Source organism: Schistocerca cancellata, chromosome 4 (genome assembly GCF_023864275.1).
Source record: "Schistocerca cancellata isolate TAMUIC-IGC-003103 chromosome 4, iqSchCanc2.1, whole genome shotgun sequence".
In the NCBI taxonomy this organism is placed as follows: domain Eukaryota; kingdom Metazoa; phylum Arthropoda; class Insecta; order Orthoptera; family Acrididae; genus Schistocerca; species Schistocerca cancellata.
Genome location: NC_064629.1, coordinates 410,950,260 through 410,965,494, shown reverse-complemented (window position 1 = coordinate 410,965,494; position 15,235 = coordinate 410,950,260). Strand labels below are relative to the sequence as shown.

The 15,235-nt window shown below is 43.3% G+C and overlaps 1 protein-coding gene across 9 annotated transcripts in view; it reads right to left on the bottom strand.

Annotated features, from left to right (window-relative positions):
* LOC126183366 (uncharacterized) overlaps positions 1 to 15,235 on the bottom strand; it is a 505,494-nt gene that overhangs the window by 161,452 nt on the left and 328,807 nt on the right. For all 9 annotated transcript variants that reach the window (XM_049925289.1, XM_049925286.1, XM_049925287.1 and 6 more), the window contains exons 19-20: positions 13,121 to 13,213; positions 651 to 743 (exon numbers count right to left, since the gene is read on the bottom strand). In XM_049925289.1, coding sequence (XP_049781246.1) covers positions 651 to 743; positions 13,121 to 13,213 — 186 coding nt within the window. The remainder of the gene's footprint in view (positions 1 to 650; positions 744 to 13,120; positions 13,214 to 15,235) is intronic.

The window sequence follows — 15,235 nt, the reverse complement described above, 5'->3', positions numbered from 1 at the left end:
CTCATGACTCATGAGCTGTGGGATGAACTTTGCGGCAACACAATGCATTCCAAGATGCTGTGTCAGGATTTCATGACATGTTCCAACCGAAATGTTACATTCTGCAATCTCTCGGACAGTCAATCTTCAATTGGCTTGCACAATTTTGTTGACATTCCTGACATGAGCATCATCTGTAGACATTGAAGAGTGTCCTGAATAAGAGTATTTTTAACTTCCGTCCAGCAAATTGTAAACCACGTGAACCTTTCATAACACCGTATATGACTTAAGCACTCATCTCCTTAGGCTTCCTGCATCATTTGGTGTGTCTCTGTAAAGGTTTTCTAGAGTTTCAAGCAAAAGTTAATGCACTTCTGTACCTCGGTTGGTAAAAACAGAACCCTTATAGAATCACTTCATTGTCTGTCTACCCGTCTGCCCATCCATCTGCTACCACCCATTCTTCTCAGGAACAGGTAAAGGTATCAAGTTCAAATTTATGTCAAACACATGAATAACCCCTTGGTGGTGTGAAAAATATAAGCTTTTAACTCATTACAATCAAAAGATATGGCCATTTATGTCAACATATATCTCATACCTGTATGTTCTTGTATATTGTAATATAAAAACAACCGCTTTTCCAATTTAACATAAAATATACTTACTTGCTCTTGCACATTGTCGTTAGCAGCATTCAGCCACTGGTTTCCTTCAGTATCATTGTTTGAAACAATAACAGCAGTTGGACAACCAGAGCTCTGAAACAAAAGAACACCGATTTTCCTGAAATCCACCGAGAAACTGAAGACGATTTGTGAAGTATTACATAGCCACATCTAACACATTTCTACATATATTACAAGGATTAGAATTAGAATTCATACTAATCACTGTGAGCCATCCTCTTTATAATACAATAGAATATGTTCCACTTGTATCAATACTCTTATTGTTGTACGATCACTCCACGCTTTTCTTTGGACTTTATGTGACACACGCTTCTTGAATTTATTTTTATTATAAACTTCAGTCCATATCAAGTATTTGTCCAGCCCACCCTTCTCAACTGCATATTATAACAAAATGCATTTAGCATGCAGCAACCGAATCCAAACAACTCAACTTACATTAAGAGGTTCTTAATATTGTAGTTACCCTGCTAAGTAACAAACTAAAATACTTAGAGAGACAGTAATATTTTTTACATTTCAATTGAGGTTGGTGAATTTGGTCATGAGTAAAGTGAAGTTTGCCACTTACCTCAGGGACAGAATAGTAAGTAGAGTGTCCACTGTGAGTTAGAAGATGTGAGAAGGGGAATTAGCTATTATTTGTCTTCTGGTTCTGACAACTCATGTGCCTGTGTGCCTCGTACCGATCAGCTGCTATGGTATAATTTTCAAACAGGAGCAACATGGATTTGTGAAGGTTCATTATAGTGATGGTCATCTTCAAATTACGTACATATTTGTAGCAATGAATATGAAATTAATTTAAGACTGTTAAAACACAATGCAATGTGTAGAAGAAAAATGATATTCTAAACATTTAGTAAACATCTGTGATTGTGTTCCATAGTGCATAATGCATTTAAATCGTCTATGGGTAGCGTCTTTGATTAGTAATCAAATCGTCCTCGGTCCCAGGTTCCAAAACTGCAACAGCTTAACTTTTGATTATTAAACAACGTTGGCCGCTGAAGACTTCTGGCATAAGAACTCACCCTCATTCTGCCAACAGCTTTGTAAAAAAGGACAGATGAGTGGACAGAGGGTCAGGGCCTCACTTGTCCCTGGGGTGGGAATCTGCCCCTAAAGGTAGAAGAATCACTAATGATCAACGACATGAGGATGCAGAAGGCAATGTAAACCACTGCATTAAATCCACATAACATGTATCCACAGGGCTTTTAGCCTGCAGCTGAAAAAGTCTCATGATGATATCTCCATTGACAAAAGATTCCAGAATTATCCCCCATTCACATCTTTAAGTGGAGACCGCCAAGGGGGAAGTGACCACGAGAAAAAGACTGAATGAGCAATGAAATGATAACATTGTGCAAGTCAGGGCATGGAATGTCAGAAGCTTGACTGTGGCAGGGAAGCTAGAAAATCTGAAAAGGGAAATGCAAAGGCTCAATCCAGATATACACTCATGCTCATAAATTAAGAATAATTGCAGAATGTGGTGCCACACAACGTGGCACTACACAAAACTGGCGCTAATAGCATAGGCACATAGGGAACACACACGACACAGATCTGTAAGTCCATGGTATTGGTGATAAGTTGAGAAAATCATCCCGAAACACATGTGCTACAAAATGCCACTGTGTCCTGCGCACGTACCCCGACATCAATAGGGGATATGATCACCGTGCACATGTACACAGGCCGCACAATGGGTTGGCATACTTTGGATCATGTGGTCGAGCAGCTGCTGGGGTATAACCTCGCATTCTTGCACCACTGCTTGTCAGAGCTCCTGAAGTGTCGTAGGGATTTGAAGATGTGCAGCGATACGTTGACTGAGAGCATCCCAGACATGCTTGATGGGGGTCTGGAGAACAGGCAGGCCACTCCATTTGCCTGATATCTTATGTTTCATCTTATGTTTCAAGGTACTCCACGATGGCAGCTCGGTGGGGCCGTGTGTTATCATCTATCAGGAGGAAGGTGGGACCCACTGCACCCCTGAAAAGGCAGACATACTGGTGCAAAATGACGTCCCGATACACCTGACTTGTTACACTTCCTCTGTCAAAGACATGCAGGGATGCACGTGCACCAATCATAATCCCACCCCACACCATCAAACCACGACCTCCATACAGGTGCCTTTCAAGGACATTAAGGGGTTGGTATCTGGTTCCTGGTTCATGCCAGATGAAAACTTGGTGAGGATAACTGTTCAGACCTGGACTAGTCTGCGAACATAATCTGGGAGCACTATTCCAATGACCATGTACTGTGTTCTTGACACCATGCTTTACGGTCTCTCCTGTGACCAGGGGTCAGTGGAATACCCTGCAGGTCTCCAGGCGAATAAACCATGTCTGTTCAGTACTCTGTAGACTGTGTGTCTGGAGAGAACTGTTCCAGTGGCTGCGGTAAGGTCCCTAGCAAGGCTACTTGCAGTACTCTATGGCCATCTGCGGGTACTGATGATGAAATTTCGGTCTTCTTGTGGTGTTGTACACTATGGACGTCCCGTACTGTAGCGCTTGGACACGTTTCCTGTCTGCTGGAATGGTTGCCATAATCCTGAGATCACACTTTGTGACACACATGACCTGCTGTGTTTGACCAGCCTCCAGTTGCCCTAGTATTCTACCCCTCATAATGTCATCAATATGTGTTCTTTGAGCCATTTTCAATACACAGTCGCCATTAGCACATCTGAAAATGTCTGCGCACTTACTCGCTGCACTGTACTCTGACATGCACCAACACACCTCTGCGTATGTGCCAGAGCCACCGTGCGACGACCACAGGTCAAATGCACTGCATAGTCATACCCCAAGGTGATTTAAACCGGCAAACCGCCCACCAGAGTATTGTTACACCATGTATCAGCATTATCCTTAATTTATGAGCGTGAGTGTAGTAGGGGTGACTAAAGTGAAATGGGAGAAAGACAACGATTTCTTGTCCGATGAGTAAAGGTAACATCAACTGCAGCAGAAATTGGTATAATGGTAGTAGTATTCATTATGAATAGGGAAGTAGGGCAGAGAGTGTGTTACTGTGAACAGTTCAGTGATAGGGCTGTTCTTATCAGAACTGACAGCAAACCAACACTGACAATGATAGTTCCAGTATACATGCTGACATCGCAAGCTGAAGATGAAGAGATAAAGAAAGTATATGAGGATATTGAATGGGTAACATAGTATGTAAGGGGAGATGAAAATCTAATAATCATGGAGGACCGGAACGCAGTTGTGGGGGAAGGAGAAGGGGAAAAGGTTACAGGAGAATATAGGCTTGGGACAAAGAATGAGACAGGAGAAAGACTAATTGAGTCCTGTAATAAATTTCAGCTACTAACAGCGAATACTCTGTTCCAGAATAACAAGAAGAGTAGGTATACTCGGAAAAGGTAGGGTGATACGGGAAGATTTCAATTAGATTACATCATAGTCAGACAGAGATTCCAAAATCAGAAACTAGATTGTAAGGCGTGCCTAGGAGCAGATACAGACTCAGATCACAATGTAGTAGTGATTAGGCTGAAGTTTAAGACCATGGTCAGGAAGAATCAATAAGCAAAGCAAAGCAAAGTACTAAGGAATGACAAGATATGTTTGAAGTTCTATGAGGCAATAGATACAGCAATAAGGAATAGCGCCGTAGGCAGTACAGTTGAAGAGGAATGGACATAGCGCAGTAGGTAGTACACTTGAAGAGGAATGGACATCTCCAAAAAGGGAGTCACAGAAGTTGGAACGAAAAACATACGTACAAAGAAGGTAACTGTGAAGAAACAATGGGTAACAGAAGAAATAATGTAGTTGATCGATGAAAGGAGGAAGTACAAGTATGTACAGGGAAATTCTGGAATACGGAAACACAGCTTACTGAGGAATGAAATAAATAGGAAGTGCAGGGAAGCTAACATGAAATGGCAGCATGAAAAATGTTAAGAAATAGAAAAAGAAGTGACTGTCAGAAGGAATGACTCAGTATATAGGAAAGTCAAAACAACCTTTGGCAAAATTAAAAGAAAGGGTGGTAAAATTAAGAGTGCAATGGGAATCTCACTCTTAAATGGTTGGTTGGTTTAAAAGAGGGGGGAGGGACCACACTGCAAGGTCATCCATCCCTCGTTCTGATTAGACTCGCCAGAGCAAGAGCTGATGGGCTCCAGAGCACGAGAAATGGCTGCCAGTTCGGCAGTGAAAACACTGCAGCCATCTGGCAAAGAGTGCTGTTCAATATGTCCTCCACGAACATACGCGAAGCCAATGTGACCATCAGCCCTCTTGCCATTGGTGCAAAGCTGTTCACTTCATGGTCTTGGCACATGTCAAGAATCAAGAGGAGAGCCACGGGGTTAACCGAGTCGTTAGGACCATGGGGAAAGGTCCAAGCAAAGCTTCAGCCTAGGTATACACCATGGAGTTGTACGTGAATGGACCTCGAGTATAGGTGGACAGAAGAGATCGGATGTGAACCCCTATCATATGCCCTGAACAGGGCCTCCATTGCGGGAGATGAACTGTCATGGGTGGGAAAAGGAGACAGTAATTCGGATGCTCAGGAGAACTACAAATGTGTGCAATGTAACTGGTGAGAGCAGTTGTGCAAGCCTAACCTTCAATGGAGGGACTCCGGCCTCCACCAGGACACTGGTCACTGGACATATGCTAAAAGCTCCCATTGCCAGTCAAATGCCACAGTGGTGCACAGGGAAGAGTGAATGCAATGCTGAGGGTGCTGCCGAAACATAAACCAGACTCCCATAGTCAAGGCAGGATTGAACAAGGGCTCTGTAGAGCTGTAGCAGCGTAGAGCAATCTGCACCCCAGTTGGTGTTGCTCAGGCAATGAGGTGCTGCCAGCACTTCCGCTTAAGCTGACGAAGGTGAGGAAGCCAAGTCAATCGGGAATCGAAAACCAGACCTAAGAATCATTATGTCTCCACTGCAGTGAGTGCAACATCATTAGGGTAAAATTCTGGTTCTGGATGAACGGTACAACGCCGACAGAAGTGCACAACACATGACTTTGCAGCCAAAAACTGGAAACCGTGGGCTAGGGCCCATGACTGCGCCTTATGGATGGCTCCCTGTAGGTGCCACTCAGCAACACCAGTACTGGTGTAGCAGTACAAAATGCAGAAGTCATCTGCATACAGAGAAGGTGAGACAGACGGCCCGACAGCTGCTGCTAGACCGTTAATGGCCATTAAAAATAGAAATACACTCAATACAGAACCCTGCGGGACCCAATTGTCCTGGATATGGGGGGAACTAAGGGAGGCACCAACTTGGACACAGAAAGTATGGAGCAACAGGAAATTTTGAGTAAAAATTTGGAGCAGGCCTCGGACTCCCCACCCGTATAATGTGGAAAGGGTATGATGTCTTCATGTCGTGTCATACGCTTTCCATAAATCACAAAAGACTGCAACCAGGTGTGGCATCTGGAAAAAGACTGTCCAGATGGCAGACTCAAGGGACAGAAGATCATCAGTGGTAGAGCAACCCTGGCAGAAGCCACCCTGACATGGAGCCAGTAGACCATGTGACTACAGGACCCAACCCAACCGCTGACACACCATATGTTCCAGTAGCTTACAAAGAAAGTTGGTGAGACTGATGGGCCAGTAGCTATCCACATCAAGCAGGTTTTTACCAGGTTTGGGCACCAAAATGATGGTGCTCTTTCGCCATTGCAATGGAATGACGCCATCGCACCAGATCTGGTTGAAGATAACAAGGAAATGTCGCTTGTAGTCGGACGAGAGATGTTTGATCATCTGACTGTGGATCCAACCTGGATCAGGAGCTGTGTCAAGGCACTGTGCAAGGACGCTGAGGAGCTCCCACTCTGTAAATGGAGCATTACAGCATTCACTGTGACATTCAGTGAACAAGAGAGCTTTCCTTTCCATCTGCTGTTTGAGGGTGCAAAATGCCGGGGGGAATTCTCTGACACAGAGGCTTGAGCATAGTGATCAGCAAAGTGCTCGACAATTGCGTTTGTGTTGGTAGATAACACACCGCTGATGTTAATGCCCGTGACACCTTTCAGGGTCTGGTACCCACAAACATATCTTATCTTTGTCCAGACTTGGGAAGGAGACATATGGCACCCAATTGTCGAGACGGACCTCTCCCAACATTCCTGTTTCTGTCTTTTTAGAAGCTGGCAGACGCGGGCACAGAGCTGTCAAAAAGCTATTAGGTACTCTAGGGAAGGGCGCCGCATATGTTGCTGTAGAGCACGCCAATGCTCTTTAATGACCTCAGCAATTTCCAGCTACTACCAAGGAACTGGATTTTGTCAGGTACCCTAAAAAACAAAGGATCATATTTTCCGCCACAGAAATGATCGTTCTAGTGACCCACTCAACTACCACATCGATGGTACCATGTGGGTGGAGATTCAAACGATGACAGCAGAGGTGAAAGCTTCCCAGTCTGCCTTGCTTAAAGCCCATCTTGGTAGATGTCCAGGGGAATGGCGCTGGGGGAGTGACAGGAAGATGGGGAAGTGATCACTACCAAACAAGTCATCATGGGCTCTCCAGTGGATACCACATCGATGGTACCATGTGGGTGGAGATTCAAATGGTGACAGCAGAGGTGAAAGCTTCCCAGTCTGCCTTGTTTAAAGCCCATCTTGGTAGACGTCCAGGGGAATGGCACTGGGGGAGTGACAGGAAGATGGGGAAGTGGTCACTACCAAACAAGTCATCATGGGCTCTCCAGTGGATAGATGGGAGAAGACCTGGGCTGCCAATTGATAAATCAATGGCCGAGTAAGTGCCACGAGCCACACTGAAATGTGTGTTTGTGTGTGTGTGTGTGGGGGGGGGCAGTATTTAAGGGGAAGAGGTCGAGTTGAGACCGGAAAGTTTTGACATCTCTACCTTGGCCAATAAGCACGGTGACACCCCCCAAGGGGTTATGGACATTAAAATCTCCCAAAGGTAGGAAAGGTTTAGGGAGTTGACGAATCAGTGCAGTCAACATGTTCAGGGGTACTGAACCATCTGGAGGAAGGTATATGTTGCAGACAGTTATTTCCTGCGTCGTCCTTGTCCTGACAGCCACAGCTTCAAGAGGGGTTTGAAGGGGCACAAGTTCACTGCATACTGAGTTCAGGACATAGACACAAACTCCACATGACACACTATTATAGTCGCTACAGTTCTATTAATGTCCCCAATAGCCACGGAGGGCAAAGGTCCGCATTGCCGGGAACCGGGTTTCCTGAAGGGCAATGCAGAAAGCAGGTGTAAATCTTAACAGCTGCTATAGCTCAGCCAGGTTGTGGAAAAAACCGAAGCAGTTCCACTGGAGGATGACGTTATCGTATGGCTGGGAAGGCACAAAGCATGCAAGGAGGCAGGTTATGTCTCAGAGCCACCTGCTGCCACCAGCTGAGTATTTGTATCCATTCCTATTGTGGATGAGGCATCACTGAGATGCAGGTCCTCAGGGGACACTAAGATCTCCACCTCATCCTCAGGTGCAAAATTGGTAGGGAGTGGTGGTGTTGGGGCCACTGGAGGGTCCTTTCTCTTAGCTGACTTCTTTGTTTGCTTCCTCCCTCGCTTCTCTTTAGGGGCTCGCTGGGAGGACTTCTCCGAAGTAGCTTCAGGCATGGAGGAAGACAATGAAGCTCTTTGTCCAGCAGCATTTGACTCCTTTAGTCACTAGCGAGCGTCCGCTGTGGCATTAACAGAGAGCTTTGGAGAGTGGGTCTCAAAGGACCCCTTCCACACGAGAGGAGCCAGAGGAGGCTGTTGCTTCTTTGGCTGGCGGGAGGGAACCAATGTCCCCTGTGTTTTGCAGAGGGGAGAGGGGGGCTTGCTCAAGAAGGAGCAATGAAGGGGATTTTCCCCTTACCACCAAGTGGGCGGATGTATTATGAAGGTCTGGAGGGCCCACTGTTCGGGGCACAGAGTGTGGCACAACTGGTACTTTTGACAGCGATGGTAATGTAGCTGCAGCATATGTGTACATCAACCAAATGGGGTGTTATCTTTCAAATTTACGTTTAGCCTCTTGGTAAGTCAACCAGTCCAGGGTCTTGTACTCCATGATCTTCCGTTCCTTTTGCAATACTGTGCAGTCTGGCGAGCAGGGGGAGTGCTGCTCTCCACAGTTGATACAAGTGGGAGGAGGCGCACATTGAGTATTTGGATGAAGTGGACGCCTGCAGTCTCAACATGGGGTGCTGGAAGTGCAGCGGAAAGACATGTGCCTGAATTCCCAGCACTTAAAGCACCGCATAGGGGGAGGGAAGTATGGTTTAACATCACAGCGATAAACCACCACCTTCACCTTTTCGGGCATTGATCACCCTCACAGGCAAAGATGAAGGCACCAGTAGCAACCCTGTTGTCTTTGGGTCCCCTGTAAACGCACCGGATGAAATGAACACCCCGCCATTCTAGATTGGCGTGGAGCTCATCGTCAGACTGCAAGAGGAGGATGAGATGGAAAATAATCCCCTGGACCATGTTGAGGCTTTTATGGGGACTGATGGAAACAGGAATATCACCCAGCCAGTCACAAGCGAGTAATGCCTGTGATTGGGCCGGGGATGCTGTCTGAATCAAGACTGCACTGCTTCTCATCGTTAACAGCACTGTCACTTCCCCAAACTTATCCTCAAGAAGTTCAACAAATAACTGAGGATTCGTAGGTAGAAAGGAGCCGCAGAAGGGATAGATAACATTCCATCAGAATTTCTAAAATCATTGGAGGAAGCGACAACAAAACATCTATTCATGTTTGTGTGTATGGGTCTGTCGACATACCCTATGACTTTCAGAAAAATATCATCCACACAATTCCAAACACTGCAAGACTTGGCAAGTGTGAGAATTATCACACAATCAGCTTAACAGCTCATGCATCCTAGGTGCTGACAAGGATAATATACAGAAGAATGATGCATTACATGACCATCAGTTTGGCTATAGGAAAGGTAAAGGCACCAGAGAGGCAATTCCGGCATTGTGGCTGATAATGGAAGCACAACTTAAGAAAAATGAAGACACATTCACAGGATCTGTCGACCTGAAAAAAGTGTTCGACAATGTAAAATGGTGCAATATGTTGGAAATTCTGAGAAAAATAGGGATAAGCTATAGGAGAGATGGGTAATATACAATATGTATAAGAGCCATGGGGGGAATAACAAGAAAGGACAACCAAGAACTAAGTGCTAGGATTAAAAAGGGTGTAAGACAGGGACCTAGTTTTTCACCAATCTGTACATCAAAGTAGCAATGATGGAAAAAAGAGAAAGGTTGAGGACTAGGATTGAAATTCTAGGTGAAAGGATATCAATGATATGATTCACTGAAGACATTGCTATCCTGAGTGAAAGTGAAAAATAATTACATGATCTGCTGAATGGAATGAACAATCTAATGAGAACAGCAAGAAACTTAACATTAGGATTGATGGTCATGAAGTGGATGAAGTTAAGGAATTCTGCTATCTAGGCAGCAAAATAACCAGTCACAGATGAAGCAAGGAGGACATCAAAAGCAGACTAGTACTGGCACAAAGGGTATTCCTGGCCAAGAAAAGTCTACTACTATCAAACACAGGCCATAATTTGAGGAAGAAATTTCTAAGCACTGCATTGTACAGTTGTGAAACATGGACCATGGGGAAACCAAAACAGAAGAGAATTGAAATATTTGAGATGTGGTGCTACAGACGAATGTTGAAAATAAGATGGATTGACAAGGTAAAGAATGAGGAGGTTCTCCGCAGTATCGGAGAGGAAAGAATCATGTGGAAAACACTGACAAGAAGAAGCGACAGGATGATAGGATATCTGTTAACACATCAGGGAATGACTTCCATGGTACTAAAGGAAGCTGTAGAGGGAAAAAACTGTAGAGGAAGACAGAGAGTGGAATACATCCAGCAAATAATTGAGGACATAGGTTGCAAGTGCTACTCTGAGATGAAGAGGTTGGCGCAGAGAGGAATTCATGGCATGACGCATCAAACCAGTCAGAAAACTGATGACTCAAAAATGTTGAATTACTACTTCTTTGTCTTCTACTTCCACATCTCTTCTTTACTTTCCATTTGAGGCTATGTACTACAAGCTATGGTTCCCATTTCATCCTCAGTCTACCAGGGTCTCATTTTTCTTCTTGAACACATTTATTTATTTTTACTAGTAATTTTTCATTAGCCATTGTTTGTTGATGTTCCAGTCAACTTCTTCAATTTTCTTCTGACTCTTCTTTTACAGTGCATATGTTTAGTTCATAACCCTTTTTAGGGTTCAGTACCTCAATCAGCAAAAGCAAATTTCATACAGGGTGCGTACGCGGACAAGGAATGAACTTTTCTGGATTTTCCCAGATTTTCCAGTTAAAAATACACTTTTCCCCCTGGTGAAAATACACATTTCTTCATGTTATGTGACAGTATACTTTCCTCAGAACTGTAAAACTTTTCAATCCTGTGAATCGTAAAGATTTTATATGCCAGTATAGAACATCCTGGCACTTTAGGACATGAAACCCAGCAAAAAAAAAATGCATTTTGGAAAGATATTTGATGCATAGCAACATGTACGTTGCGTATTTTTGTATTACGAAAGTATACATACGAATTTCACCAAACACAGCATATTAGTTTCCGAAGCACTGAAATCGAGATTGCGATACACTTTTGTCAGGCATGTTATCTCACCAGCAAATGACAGAGCATAGCAAATGTGATTTAGTCATAGTCAATAGCAACATCATTGTTCAGTAGTGTGAATATAGACAGGAAAAGTCCAATTTTTTTTTTTTTTTTTTTTTTTTTTTTTTTTTTTTTTTTTTTTTTTTTGCTTGTGTTACCCTTGTGGTGAGTTATTATGGTAAAACACGGTGTGCTACCAGTCTATAATTTATTCAATAATGGTGTTCTGCAGATTTAACACAAATTAAGTAATAACATCAAGCCCAGGCGAGGTACCAGAGAAGTCTTGAAACATGTCTTCTGATTTAAAAACAGTGTTTCACAGAAAGAAGATATGTAAAATTCTGCAAAGCTTTTCAGTGTGGTTTTGGGAAGCCAGTTTTCTTGGGGAGTGCCACTACTGTATAATCTAATACTTGGTTCTTTATTATGGCATAATGCCACACGTGCCTGAAGATGAAAATGTGCACTTAAAATTCAGTGAACAGTTGAAATTAGGTAATAGTGTATAATGGAACACTTCATTTCCAATAAACTGATTGCCTTTGTGAAAAATATTAATAAAAGCCAAATTTCTTTATAAACTTACAAAAATAACTTCATTGTTCTGCAAAGCAATTAATGTTTGATTACCAATAATATGGAAATAAAAAAGAATCAGAAAACTGAAACTAATAACGTATTTAAGGCTTCTGTAATTATGTGAATGTATTTTAATTCATTTGATAGCTCCCAGCCACAGATATCCATTTTATTTTCATTTGATGTGAGAGCTGAACATGAAGAGAGAACAGCAAACCCACAAAACACAAACTACGGCCACATGGAGACTACTCCACACTGTAATGACTGCTCCATGCATGAGTGAACCTGGCAGCTTGAGCACATCAGTAATTTTTTTCTGAGCAGCATCTGGCTACCTGCTGTTACTGCTTATACAGCTAATAGCCACACTCCAAGTAACAAGAATTGGAAGAAGGTGTAGCTCATATGCAACTACAGCTCAGCTGATGCATATGAGGTCGTGGGCAACTGCTCAAGTGAACCTAATTTAAACAGTTGTCACACTATGCTCAGTGAAAGCAGTTTGCTGTTATGAAGTATTGCATAGTCTTTACCCTAAAGCCTTTGACACATTTTGCTGTTAGTGGATGCTTGTTTGCACACTGTGTTTTGTTGTTGTAAAAGGCACATTTTCTTTGCAAAAGTTTTATATTGGTGTTTTTCTCTCCTTTATGTTTTAATCCCGCATGATTATTCTGCAGTAGTGGGCTAAATTAAAATTCTTTGTTACAGTATCAGTTGTTACCTCTCAAAATTACAAAAATTTAACTCAAAACTAAAACAATGAAAAATTGTCAGAATTCTAAAAAATTCATGGGTTTCCCTGCTTTTCTTCTAGATGAAACAATTCCAGGTTTTTTCCCAGATTTCCCACTTGTTTTGGGGCATATACACCCTGTTATAGGTCCACTTTGATGTATGTCTTCCTATCTGTGTGTCCGCCAGACTGTTAGGACCCCTTCTTCTCAGGAATAGGTAAAGATATCAAGTTTAAATTTACGTTGCACACTAAGGTGAATAATCCCTTAGTAGTGTGAAAAATTTACACTTTTGAGACAATGCAATCAAACGATATGGCCATTTACGTCAACCTACTGTCGTACCTGTATGTTTTTGCATATTTTAATATAACAGCAACTGCTTTTCCAATCCAAACATAAAATATATTTACCTGCCCCTGCACATTGTCGAGAGCAGCAGTTACCCACTGATCTCCTTCCGTAACACTGCTTGAAGCACTAACTACAGCTGGACAACCAGATTTCTGAAACAAAGCAATACTGACTTTCATGAAATTCATCAAGCACCTGAAGATAATTTGTGAAGAATTGTATAGTCACATTTATCATGTATCCACACATAATGACAAGGATTTAAATCTTAATGCACATCAACCACTGCTACCACTTCAGTTTATACACTGATAAGCCAAAACATTATGACCACTGAAACTTCCTAGCAGATTTAAACTTGTGCCAGGCTGAGACTCAAACTCAGGACCTTTGCCTTTTGCGGGCAAGTGCTCTACCAACTGAGCTACCCAAGCACAATTCACAACCCACCTTCAAAGCTCCAGCTCTGCCAGTACCTTGTCTCCTACCTTCCAAACTTCAGGGAAGCACTCCTGCGAAACTTGTGTGAATCATGCTTGGTTAGCTCAGATGGTAGAGTACTTGCTCACAAAAGGCAAAGATCTCGAGTTCGAGTCTCTTTCCAGCACACAGTTTTAATCTGTCAGGAAGTTTCATATCAGCGCACACTCCAATGCAGAGTGAAAATTTTATTCTCTAAACATCCCCCAGGCTGTGGCAAAGCTATACCTTCACAATATCCTTCATTCCAGGAGTGCTTGTCCTACAAGTTTTGCAAAAGAGCTTCTGTGAAGTTTGGAAGGTAGAAGATGAAGTACTGGCGGAATTGGAGCTGTGAGGATGGGCCATCAGTCATTCTTGGGTAGCTCAGTTGGTAAAGCACTTGCTTGTGAAAGGCAAAGGTCCTGAGTTCGAGTCTCAGTCCATAACACAGTTTAAACCTGCCAGAAAGTTTCATATCAGTGCACACTATGCAGCAGAGTGAAAATTTCATTCTGAATTACAACCAATGTCCACAGCAATGTTGGATGCCACCTGGTGGTGTCATTGGCACGCAATGCAGTAGCAAAATTATGGGGGTGGGGGGTGGGGGGGGAGGGGGTGTTTGGGAGAAGAGACCAAACAGCGAGGTCACTGGTCTCATCAGATTAGGGAATTTGCCTGGTGCGATTTATGGAAATCACAGAAAACCTAAATAGATGGGGTATCACGTCAGTGAAGATATGGGCTCCAAATAGGAAAATCCATTGAGAGAAGCAGCTCTGACAAAGAGTAGATGATTATTACACAGAGCCTGTAAGTGAGTATCTCAAATTTTCATGTGCAAATGTCGTGAGCATCTATGGCAAGAGGTAGAATGACACACACTACCACTAGGCACTATACGGTTCAACATCCGTGACTCTTCACAGAACGTAGAGTTTGGAGGCTTCTCTGCTCTGTAAAGTAGGATATATGGTGACCTGTGGCATCTCTGCCAAAAGAGCACAATACTATTGCACACACAAGTGTTTCAGAGCAAACCATTCATCATACACTGTTCAACATGGAGCTCTTCAAAAGACCACACCTATGTGTTCACATTCTGAAGAAAAGACATCATCAATTATGATTGCAGTTGGCACGGGACCATTGGGAATACCCTGTCAATCAATGAAAACGTGTTGGCTTTTACAGTGACTCACATTTTTGCTACTCCAGGTCCATGGCCATCTCCACAAAGACCATCACCAAGATGAACAGCAGCTCAAAAAGTGCAGCATGACACAGACACAGGCTGGTGGGAGCAGTATTATGCTGTGGGAGACATTCTCTTATGCTTGTATGGGACCTGTGGTAGTAATCAAAGACATGCTGTCAGCTGCAACCACCTGCAGAGCTTCATGCTTGATGTCCTCCCACATGGTGATGTCATCTTTCAGCAGTATAATTGTCCATCTCTGGGAGCCATAATTCTACTACAGTGGTTTGAGGAGCATTAAAGTGAACTCATGTTGATGTCTTGGGGACCAAATTTGCCTGATGTAAATCTTATGGAACTGATCTGGGTTGCTATCGGGCTGCACCACTGCGTACACAAATCAGTGGCCTCTTACATATGCGAATTACATGACCTTTGCCTACACATCTGGTGCAACATACCTCCATGAACCTACCAACAAACTGTCAGATCCCTGATATGCAGAATCAGTGAC